Source organism: Dendrobates tinctorius, unplaced genomic scaffold (genome assembly GCF_039654945.1).
Source record: "Dendrobates tinctorius isolate UK_male_01 unplaced genomic scaffold, ASM3965494v1 ptg000115l, whole genome shotgun sequence".
Lineage (NCBI taxonomy): Eukaryota > Metazoa > Chordata > Amphibia > Anura > Dendrobatidae > Dendrobates > Dendrobates tinctorius.
The window spans coordinates 5,125,485-5,137,563 of NW_027361783.1; the positions used below are offsets into that span (position 1 = coordinate 5,125,485).

The 12,079-nt window shown below is 44.9% G+C and overlaps 1 protein-coding gene across 8 annotated transcripts in view; it reads right to left on the minus strand.

The window, feature by feature from the left end:
• The window catches only part of PHACTR1 (phosphatase and actin regulator 1), a 530,355-nt gene that overhangs the window by 28,582 nt on the left and 489,694 nt on the right, over positions 1-12,079 (minus strand). For all 8 annotated transcript variants that reach the window (XM_073589964.1, XM_073589968.1, XM_073589963.1 and 5 more), the window contains 2 exons: positions 4,980-5,295; positions 423-652 (listed from right to left, as the gene is read on the minus strand). In XM_073589964.1, coding sequence (XP_073446065.1) covers positions 423-652; positions 4,980-5,295 — 546 coding nt within the window. The remainder of the gene's footprint in view (positions 1-422; positions 653-4,979; positions 5,296-12,079) is intronic.

A 12,079-nucleotide genomic window follows, 5' to 3' on the forward strand; every position in this document is an offset into this window, starting at 1 on the left:
TGACAGCAGTATAACAAACTGCATTATATTCACCCTCTCTGGGTCCAGCACTGAGTCTCTGGCGCTGCTCACAGTGCCCAGTATTGGCTGCGGCGCACCTGTCACATCGATAGTGCAGCAGCCAGTCAGTGAGCTCAGTGGCTCAGGTGCTGGGGGGAGGGGTGTTCCACTTACACAGGCAGAGCCGCTGAGCTCACTGACCAAGATGATGCCCGATCTGGGAACAATGATTTTCTAATAGGGGACAACTTCTTTAAAGACTTTTTGTATCTTAGACCTCCTGAAGACTCCCTGCAATTGATTTGGTGATAGGTAACATATCAATTGCTGTAGTTATTTCTTTTTAGAATGTTTTCTAATGTGTCTGTAAACTTTATAATCATCCTTGAATTACTTCCATATCTAAAAGCTTGCGCACTTACTTGTGTATAGTGAGCTGTCGTCATCATCATCATCATCATCATCGTCATCATCATCCGTATCGTCTTCATCGTCTCTTGAGTACAGGCATGAGGAGTCATCATAGATTGATTCATGAGGCACATTTTCTTTATCATCTTCACATTCAATAACAACAGTTGGCACTTGTCTCATGTCAGCATATCCACCAAGTCCTGACTTTGACATGCTGTCCCCACCATGTAACCCCGAGCTACAAAAAAAAATTGATGTAGAATAAATTGTAATCAATTACTGTTGGAAACTATTACAGCTATATAATCATATGGTAATACTGTCAAATGAAAATACATAAGTAAGTTGCATTCATATCTGGTAAAGAGTCAAGTGGGTGGAGCCGTTCTCTTGAATAGTGAAGCTGGCAGGTCCTGATCCTAAAATGATTGACATCCCATCTTGGAAGAGGATCAACCAACATTACTACTATGAAGAGGGTATCCTCCGCCTGTGACTCCTTGCAAGCACTTATATGCACCATTCAAAGTTCCTTTTCTCCATTATATTGAATAAGGCAGCAGATTAAAAAGTATCATTGTAATGTTACTATCCTGGTGGTTTGGGACCATAAATCATCATGAGATGTAACGTTGTGTGTGGAATAGGTGGAGAGAGGAAGTAGCAAAAGAGGTTGCTATTAGCTTGTGTGTATGTAGTATGAGTATGACACTCAGCTAAACCCTTTACAAGCAGCTTTGTGCTTACTTTGCAGATTTACCCTTTAGAAGCAGCTGTGTTCGCCTCCTTTTCTTGGGTTTCATATTACATGGTTGATGAATAGTAACACAATAACACTCAGAATGTAGTAAAGTTCAATCTGTGTTTATGAATGAATTCACCATGATTGTATTTTGTCCTCTATGGAGCATTGACTTGACAAAAAGGTGTAACAGGTAAATTGATCTGATCCCAAATCCTGAAGCGGTCTAAGTAAAATGCTCCAAATGCCCACCCCCCCCTCATAGTGGGAGCCTCGGAGAGAAGAAAATCTCACCAGATTGCGCTCATTCTGGTGAAGTGACAGTAAGAACCTGCGTTCCTGTAATACTGAGGAAAATCATCCATTTGTTAATTACATGTATTTGAGAAAAATGTCTGATAATATAGTCCTGTAGAAATAGATAGTTCAAAAGAGACTCATGAATCCTAGAAGTGTTCACATTTCCAAATCCCTGCGGTAACTGCTGGAAATTACACACATTCTTAGTCTGACTCCACCAGCATTAACAAGATAGACGCATCCCCGACTGCAGGATTCTGCCATCTGGGGTATACACGATAGTGAGCACTGTCTTCTAACAAGGCAGAAAACCCAAGATAACATCCCACTAATCATCATCACTGGCAGGTTATAGCCAAGACAAGGATCACGCTGTCTTCTATACAGAATTATATACTCACACCATTATATACAAGCTGCACTACAATGGGACAATCAGTGTCCCCAGAACAACTGTGCTCTGGACAGCCACACAAATAACCTTTACACAATGTCTATGGCGACAGGGCTGCTTGGCTTTAAGCTTTATTTTACTTTCATTCACATGAATGAATATCCCAGTGCTGCCTCAAGCTTCACAGGAGGAAGAATTTGTCACCAAGTGTTTGCTACTCAATCTGACAGGAGCACAATGTGAAGACACAGACCCTGATTCCAGTAATGTGTCACTTACTAGACTACTTTCTGTAGTCTTGATACAATCACTGTTTAATATGCTGTAGATCTACCAGTTCTCTGAATGCTGAACTATGAGTAACCCTGCCCAGACCACTGATTGGCTGCTTCCTGTGAACACTGTGTATAGGCAGAAAGCTGCTATCCCTATTGTTGCTGTGTACCGGCCGGCAAATTGCACCTGACATTTTTTTTTCCAAGAATATGACCCGGAGGCCAGGGGGACAGAGTAGGAGGGCCTGGGAATGGCGGAGGTATTGGGGGGCTCAGGGGACCCCATTTTTTTCTTCTCTGATATTTCAGATGATATCAGTGGAGAGAGAAATGAATTTTAGATTTGACTTTTTTATTTTTTTTTTGCGATCATGTTACAGGGGACCGTTGAAGCCAGCCTTGATCATGTTTCCAAGGGTCTCAGCTACCCACGGTAGCTGAGACCCCAGAGATTTTGCGACACTGGGAAGCACTACAGCCTTATCTCTCAGAACCGTTAAAAAGTGGCGCTGAGGAATAACTACCTTTAAGGAAGGAAGAAAATGGAGGACACATGACCAGTACCGCCGAGATCTGCCGGTCGGCACCCGGCAACAATAGGAAATTTTTCCTATTGGTTTATTTTGATCACTGTTATAGACCCTATCACAGTGATCAAAATAAAAAAAGTAGTAAATAAACCCCTCTTTATCAACCCCTTGTTTAGGTAAAAATAATAAAATTAGAAAAATATTTATTTCCACTTTTCCAAAAGGATTATGGTTGGGGCTATTGTTAGGGTTAGTTTAGAGCTAGGGTTGGGGTTATAGCTAGGGATAGGGTTGGGCTAGGGTTGGGGTTATAGCTAGGGTTAGGGTTGGGGCTAGGTTTAGGATTATAGCTAGGGATAGGGTTGGAGTTATAGCTAGGGTTAGGGTTGGGCTAGGGTTGGGGCTAGAGCTAGGGATAGGATTGTTCTAGGGTTAGGATTGGGGCTAGGGTTAGAGCTTAGGTTTGGGTTGGTCTAGGGTTAGGGTTGTGGTTAGGGATGGGATTAGGGTTAAGGGTGTGTTGGGGTAAGTGTTGAGTGTAGGGCTGTGTTAGGGTTGGCATTAGAATTGGGGGGTTTCCACTATTTAGGTACATCAGGGTGTCTACAAACGCAACACGGCGTCCGTCATTGATTCCAGACAATTTTGCGTTCAAAAAGTCAAACGGTGTTCCCTCCCTTCTGAGCTCTGTCATGTGCCCAAACAGTGGCTTTCCCCCACATACGAGGTATAGGTGTATTCAGGAGAAATTGCACAACAAATTTTGTGGTCCATTTCTCTTATTACCCTTGTGAAAAAAAAGGTTGGGTCTAAAGTACATTTTTTGTGAAAAAAGTAAGATGTTCACTTTTTCCTTCCACGTTGCTTTAGATCTCGTGAAGCACCTGAAGGATTAATATACTTCTTGAATATGGTTTTGAGCACCTTGAGGAGGGCAGTTTTTAAAAAGGTGTCCCTTTTGGGTATTTTCTGTCATATTGACCCCCCAAACTCACTTCAAATGTGATGTGGTCCCCCCAAAAATGGTTTTGTAAATTTTATTGGAAAAATGAGAAATCGCTGGTCAATTTTTAACCCTTATAAAGTCCTAATGAAAAAAAAAAATTACGTTTCCAAAATTGTGCTGACTTAAAGTAGACACGTGGGAAATGTTATTTATGAACTATTTTGTGCAATATGACTCTGATTTAAGGGCATAAAAATTAAGTTTTAAAACTGCAAAATTTTCAACATTTTTGCCAAATTTCCGCTTTTTTCATAAATAAAGGCAAGTCATATTAAAGAAATTTTACTACTACAATATGTCATGAAAAAAGAATCTCAGAATCAGTGGGATACGTTGAAGCGTTCCAGAGCTGTAACCTCATAAAGTGACAGTGGCCAGAATTGTAAAAATTGGCCTGGTCATTAAGTACCAAATTGGCTCTGTCACTAAGGGGTTAAAGAATAGGAATTTACAACGCAATAAAAAAGCAAACGTTTTTTTCAACCCGGTGGACCACTGACAGTTTGTCCTTAATATCGTGGTCACAATCGTTTTCTTTACAATTCCCTTCAGAGGTGTGACTTTAAGCTCTTGGGCCCCAATGTAAAATCTGTCCCAGATCCCCCTTCACTTACGATGCGCTACATACAGGTGTGGCGGAGGGGACTTTGGGCCCCATGTGATGCTGTTAGCACTTATATGATACTTCTCCTTTCAGCTGAGCAGCTCAGTAGTGTTAGAGCTATGGTAATTCAGAATGCATCTGTTTGATTCTCCTATCTGAATATTACAGCTGAACGAAAAAAGTGGACTCGGCTACATTCCCAGTGCTCCAAATAGTTGAAGAAGACACAAGAAGGCAGGGAGATTGGTAATTGGCATTCGCTGGAACTTTGTAGAATAGAAATGCTGACACGGTCCAATCACATCTGAACCACCAACAAATGGATAGAAGGCACGCTGATTGCTTGGTAATTCACATTTCCATCATACTCCCAAACCTCTATAGAAATTGTGGCGGAGCACTGATGACTAGGAGCCATTACAGAAAGTGCCTTGTTGAATAAATCTGCTGGTGACCTTTCCACGGAGAAAAGGGGTCTGCGGGACACTGTCAATGGAAAAGAGCTATTGAAAGACCACACAATCTGAAATACACATACATACATAAGGAGCAAACACCATACCGCACAAGAAGCTTTCGTCTCACATGCTGTAGATCCATTTGGATCCTTTTTTCTTATAGCATGTCCTCTTAGTTATTAAAAAATGGAGGTAATAGTACAGTTCTCATCATATTTCTAAATGACACAGCAGGGCAGACTATGGCTCTACTTACCTTTCCAACCTTTGCATGGTCATAGCAAGTGTCTTGTTGAGCTCCTCAATGACCCTGCATCCTGGAGGTATGGATGGATGAATGGGCACTGAACTGGATCCAGTTGAGAGATGCTGGCTTCCGTACTGAAGCTGGTGCTGATGGACGGCTAGTTGAGATGGGAGGATGGTGTGATGATGCTGGGAGCTCTTCTGATTGGAATAGGAGTGGGGATAGTCTGATCCTCCTAGCGGCATGCATATCATGACTTTCTTTGGAGGTAGTGGAGGAGACATCTTCCCTGGCATACAAGGCAGTTTCACAGGTGCTCCGGAGTCTAGAGAAAAATAATAAACTTCAAAACTTATACCGTAAATGGGAAACCACCACATAGCTTATACTTACATGGGTGAAAATAATAAACTAGCAATACTAATCTTTCTTGGCACTGATTTTTAATTAATTGAAAGATGGAAACTCAGGGTGCTTGCAAGTGCCTGGATTTAAAAGGAATCTGCCAGTAAGTTCCTACCCCCCTTTCCCCTTCAAAAAACATACACATGCAATTTTTTTTTAAATATAAATACATCAGCACCTTTATATCTTCTATTTGTTGCTGCATTCCTAAATAATAATGGTTTAATTCATATGCAATTGAAGTGACCTAGGTCTGACAAAGCTCTTAAGAAACCACAGCCTCCCCAGGTTGTTTCCCCACCCTCACCAGCCTCTTTCACACTTCAGTTTTTTGACGTTAGTCAACATCCGTCGGCTCGATGGATCCGTCACAGATTGTGAAAAACTGATGCGACGGATCTGTTTTTTCAACGGATCCGGCTGACGGATCCGTCGAAAAAACGGATCTGTTGCGTCCATTTTTTTCATCCATTTCGTCCGTTTTTTGACGGATCTGTTTTTAAAAAACACACAGACAGATAGACAGATATATAGATATGGGATAGATAGATAGATAGAATACATAGATATCCATAGATATATCCATAGCTACATGTATAGATATATCTATAGACATAGCCATAGATATAGCCATAGATCTATCTATGGCTATATCTATGGCTATATATCTATGGTATATCCATAGATATATAGCCATATATATTTAGAAAAAAAATGGCGTGGGCTCCCGCGCAATTTTCTGCGCCAGAGGGGGAAAGCCGACGGCCGGAGGCCAATATTTGTAGCCACGGGGGAGCCAATATCCATGGCCCCTTCCCAGGCTATGAATATCAGCCCGCAACTGTCTGCATAGCCTTTACTGGCTATTAAAATTGGGTTGGGGGACCCCCCCAAAAAATGATGTGGGGTCCCCCTATATTTTATAGCCAGAAAGGCTACGCAGACAGCTGTGGGCTAATATTCATAGCCTAGAAAGAGGCCATGGATATTGGCCCCACCTGGCTACAAATACCAGCCCGCAGCCACCCCAGAAATGGCGCATCTATAAGATGCGCCAATTCTGGCACTTAGTCCCTCTCTCCCCACTGCCGTGTAGCGGTGGCATATGGGGTAATAAAGGGGTTAATGTCACCTTGCTATTGAAAGGTGACATAAAGCCGGGTTAATAATGGAGAGGTGTCAATAAGACACCTATCCATTATTAACCCTAGAATAGTAAAGGGTTAAAAAAAGACACACACACACACACACACATTAATTAAAAATTCTTGTAATGAAATAATCACACCAAGTTTTTGACAACATTAATTAATCTGCTAATCCAAAAAAGATCATATTCTGTAAAAAAAAATGTAATAAAAAAAACAACAATATACATGGATCGCCGTTCAGTCAGATCCCCCGCTGCAATCCATTACATGGGGTTAACTAGTTTACAACGGGGAGTCTGCACAGCCTCAGTGACTACCGCTGACGTCAGTGAGGTTGCGCTGAGTCCCTGGCTGACCTGAAGTGAACTCGATAGCGTGGAAAAGTTTCTGAACTTTTTCCCACGCTGTCAGTTCACCTCAGGTCAGCCAGGGACTCCGAGCAGACTCACTGATGTCAGCGGTAGTCAGAAGCTGCGCAGACTCCCCATTGGACCAGCTGTGAACTGACAGCGTGGGAAAAAGTTCAGAAACTTTCCCAAGCTTATTAGTTCATCCCCGGTCAGCCGGAGCACCTACGCAGAGATGAATTCATTTATTCTGCAGTGGTTTACAGCGGGGCCGGTAACATTAGCACCGGTCCCTGTTGTAAACTAGTTAACACCTTGTGATGGATTGCACATTGGGGACCTGACTGAACAGCAGAAAGGTATGTATATTGCTGTTTTTTTATTATATTTTTTTACAGAACATGGTCTTTTTTTGGATTAGCAGATTAATAAATGTTGTCAAAAACTTGGTGTGATTATTTCATTAAAAGAATTTTTAGTTAATTTGTGTGTATTTTTTTTTTAACTCTTTACTATTCAAGGGTTAATAATGGATATGTGTCTTATTGACAACTCTCCATTATTAACCCGGCTTAATGTCACCTTTCAATAGCAAGGTGACATTAACCCCTTATTACCCCACTTGCCACCGCTATAGGGCAAGTGGTAAGAGGCGGGCAAAGCGCCAGAATTGGCGCATCTAATAGATAAATAAATAATTTAAAAAAAAAGCATGGGAACCCCTTTATTCTTGATAACTAGTCTTCCTGAAGCTGACAGCTGATGGTTGCTGCCCCAGCTGTGAGTTTCGTCTGGCTGGTTATCAAAAATAGGGGGAGACCCACGCCGTTTTTTTTTTATTATTATTTATTTATATCCAGCTCAGGAGCGGCAGATGAATACTCCCATCCGCCAATCCTGCTTTCACCGCAATTCGTAGTAGTAGGTGTCGGATGAAGGGATCAGTTATCCCACCAGCTGACACCAGTGACTAGATGTAAACTGAGCATGCTCAGTGTGGCATGACTAAGGGTTGTATAGTTGATGGGAGGTATGTGTCTCAGAGACAACTTGTCTCTGTAATGTAAGCCCTAAGTAATATCACTATATTGCTAATGTATTGCAAGGACCTGTGTTGAGGTCACAGTCATGTGACCAGTCAGATGCTAGGTTCGTGGGTGTGGCTATACTCTTATAACGTAGACTGCTCCTGAAACACAGGGTTGTATGTGGGGAGGGGAAGTCTCCCGTGTGTGTTCTGGCTCCAGGACTGAGCCTAAAGGATTGGACATTTGTTATGTATTTTGCCTGAGCTAAAGGCTATTTCTTTTGTGCTCTTTTGTTTTATGGGTTTATGATGCAATAAACCCCATGAACTTTAAAAGGTACCTGCCTCCTGATTGTCTCCCGCTGCACCTGAGCGAGTAGAATCCCTACAATTGGTGCTAGACGTGCGAGCAGCGTTTCCAGCAGAGACTTGAGACAGTTGCTGCATGTCCTGGGTCAAGTTTTCAGCGAGGCAAAAAGCACTACCTGGAATAATGGAGGACCTGCTGAAACACCTGGTCCAGTCCCAGTCACAGCAACAGGAGAACAACAGGCTGTTGTTACAGCAGAGCCAGCAGGAGCAACGGCAGCAGTTCCAGCAGAGCCAGCAGGAGCAACGGCAGCAGATGCAGCTTCTGGCAACCGCCATCCAGGAGGGCAGGACGAGCGCCCCAACCCCAGGTCGGGGTGAAGCCACCCACGTTGGGAAGGCGGTAAGACGCGCATTACAGAAAATGACCCCTGAGGATGATGTGGCGGCCTTCCTGACGGTATTTGAGAGGGTGGCTGAGAGGCAAAAACATCAGCCAGAGCAGTGGGCAGAGGTACTGGCCCCATACCTGACGGGGGGGGCCCCAGAAGGCATACTATGACTTGACTGTACAAAACACCAAGGAGTATCCCAAACTTAAAGCGGAAATTCTCACACGTTTGGGGGTGACAATGACTATCAGGGCACAGCGAGTTCACCGCTGGGCCTATCACCGGGACAAACCGCTGCGCTCCCAAATGTTCGACCTGTTGCACCTGGTTGGACATGGCCCATTCACACATCTTGGGGGGACACCTGGGGGTGGAAAAAACGCAGGAACGGGTTGTCCAGAGGTTCTATTGGCCTGGATGTCACCGGGAGACAGGAAACTATTGCAGGTCCTGCCCGACATGTCAGTTAACTGCCCCCACATCTCACTTCCGGAACCCCCTTGTGCCATTGCCCATTACTGAGGTGCCATTTGAGAGAATTGCCATGGACTTGGCCGGTCCCTTAGTTAAATCAGCCCGGGGCCATCAGTATATATTAGTCATCCTGAACTATGCCACACGCTATCCTGAGGCAATTCCCCTGAGAAACCCCTCTGTGAAGAGTATAGCCTGCGAGCTGGTCCATGTATTTTCCCGGACGGGTTTGCTGAAGGAGATCCTGACCGACCAGGGAACACCTTTCATGAGCAAGGTGATGAGGGAGTTGTGCAAGGTTCTGCACATCTCCCAGTTGAGGACTTCAGTGTACCATCCGCAATCAAATGGCCTTGTTGAGATATTTAACATAACACTGAAGAGCATGCTAAGAAAAGCCATAGAGAAAGACGGTAGAGACTGGGATTGTCTCTTACCGTATCTGCTGTTTTCTATCCGTGAAGTTTCCCAGGCTTCCACGGGGTTCTCGCCCTTCGAGCTTCTGTATGGCCGACATCCACAAGGTCTCCTAGATATAGCCAAGGAAACCTGGGAAGCCGAAGTCACGCCCCACAGAAGCGCCATTAAGCATGTGGCACTGATGCAGCAGAGGATTGCAAAGGTGATGCCCATTGTTAAAGAACATCTACGCCAGGCACAAGAGGCTCAGGCCAGGGACTACAACCGGTCAGCAAGAGTGAGGCAGTTCAGTCCGGGAGACCGAGTTCTCGTGCTAATTCCGACAGTGGAGAGTAAGTTCTTGGCCAAGTGGCAAGGGACGTATGAGATGGTGGAGAAATTATAAAATTCACCAACCCGGAAGGCGGAAACCATACCAGGTTTACCATGTCAACCTCCTCAGGCCGTGGCAAGACATAGAGCCAGCGGTAACTCCGTGTTTACTGGGCAACCTAGAAGGTGAGGTTGGAGCGGTTACCATAGCGGAAACGCTATCGACGGCCCAGAAACAGCAGTGCCGGGAGTTACTCCAGAGAAACCGGGACCTGTTTTCAGAATTTCCGGGATGCACGAAGGTCATCGAGCACGAAGTTCTGACCGAGCCACATGTGCGGGTGAAAGTGAAGCCTTATTGAATTCCTGAGGCCCGTCGAGAAGTAATCTCCAAGGAGGTGCAGCGTATGTTGAAGCTCGGGGTCATTGAGGAATCCAAGAGCGGCTGGTCGAGCCGATTGTCCTGGTCCGAAAACTTGATGGTGAATGGAGGTTCTGCAACGATTACCGGAAGCTGAATGAGGTCTCCAAATTCGACGCATATCCCATGCCACTCGTTGATGAGCTCATCGAGAGACTTGGACCTGCCAGGTATATAACCACCTTGGATTTGACAAAGGGATATTGGCAGATCACCATGGAACAGGAAGCCAAGGAGAGGACTGCATTTTCTACACCAGACGTGTGCTTCCAGTATGTCCGGATGCCGTTTGGCCTGCAGGGTGCTCCGACGACCTTCCAGAGGGCTATGGATAGAATTCTTGCGCCTCATAAGCTATACGCTGCCGCATACCTTGATGATATTGTCATCTTTACCCCGGACAGGGAGACTCACCTGGAAAAGGTCCAAGCAGTGTTTGATGCTCTAAGGGAGGCGGGGTTTACTATAAACCCAAAGAAGTGTGCCTTGGGCAAAGAGGAAGCCAAGTACCTGGGATATGTAGTGGGGCGTGGCGAGATCAAACCCCAAATCAATTGAAGTGGAGGCAATTCAAACATGGCCGAGACCTCTGTCCAAAAAGCAAGTTAAATCCTTCCTGGGGATCGTAGGATATTACAGAAGGTTCATCCCAAACTTTGCCATGATGGCGGCGCCTCTAACTGATCTTCCAAAGGGGACAAAGTCAGTAATCGTCAGATGGTCCGAAGAGGCAGAGTCAGCCTTCCAAGAGATGAAAGGGGCTCTGTGTAAGCAACCCGTTCTGGTGGCCCCAGACTTTAAACATGAATTTATCCTTCAGACAGATGCCTCAGATGTCGGGGTAGGTGCAGTCCTTTCCCAGGAGATACGTGGGGAGGAGCATCCTGTTCTTTACCTGAGTAGGAAGTTGTCTTCTTGTGAAAGAAATTACTCAGTTGTAGAGAAGGAGTGTTTGGCCATAAAATGGGCAATGGATACCTTACGGTACTACCTGGTGGGATGGAAGTTTAGGTTAATATCCAACCATGCCCCACTCAGATGGATGAGGGAAACAAACGGTAATAATGCTAGGGTCACCCGCTGGTTCTTAGCCCTACAAGACTTCAACTTCCATGTAGAGCATAGGGCCAGGAAGCTACATGGTAATGCTGATGCCCTCTCAAGAATCCCTTGTCTAGTAGGTGAAAGTGCCAAGCCCCACGGCTTTAGGCAGAGGGGGGAGGTATGTGGCATGGCTAAGGGTTGTATAGTTGATGGGAGGTATGTGTCTCAGAGACGACTTGTCTCTGTAATGTAAGCCCTAAGTAATATCACTATATTGCTAATGTATTGCAAGAACCTGTGGTGAGGTCACAGTCATGTGACCAGTCAGCTGCTAGGTTCGTGGGTGTGGCTATACCCTTATAACATAGACTGCTCGTGAAACACAGGGTTGTATGTGGGGAGGGGAAGTCTCCCGTGTGTGTTCTGGCTCCAGGACTGAGCCTAAAGGATTGGATATCTGTTATGTATTTTGCCTGAGCTAAAGGCTATTTCTTTTGTGGTCTTTTGTTTTATGGGTTTATGATGCAATAAACCCCATGAACTTTAAAGGTACCTGCCTCCTGATTGTCTCCCGCTGCACCTGAGCGAGTAGAATCCCTACATCAGTTAAACAAAACGGAATCTGTCGTCGGATTCCATCATGTGACGGACTACGACGGATCCGTCGCCCATAGGCGTCCATTCTAGCAGACGACGGACGGCAACAGATCCGTCGCTGTCCGACTTTTCGATGGAGACAAAAGACCTTCCTACGTCTGTTGTTTCCAGCCGACGGACAAAGAATTTCCGATGGATCCGTCGAACCAT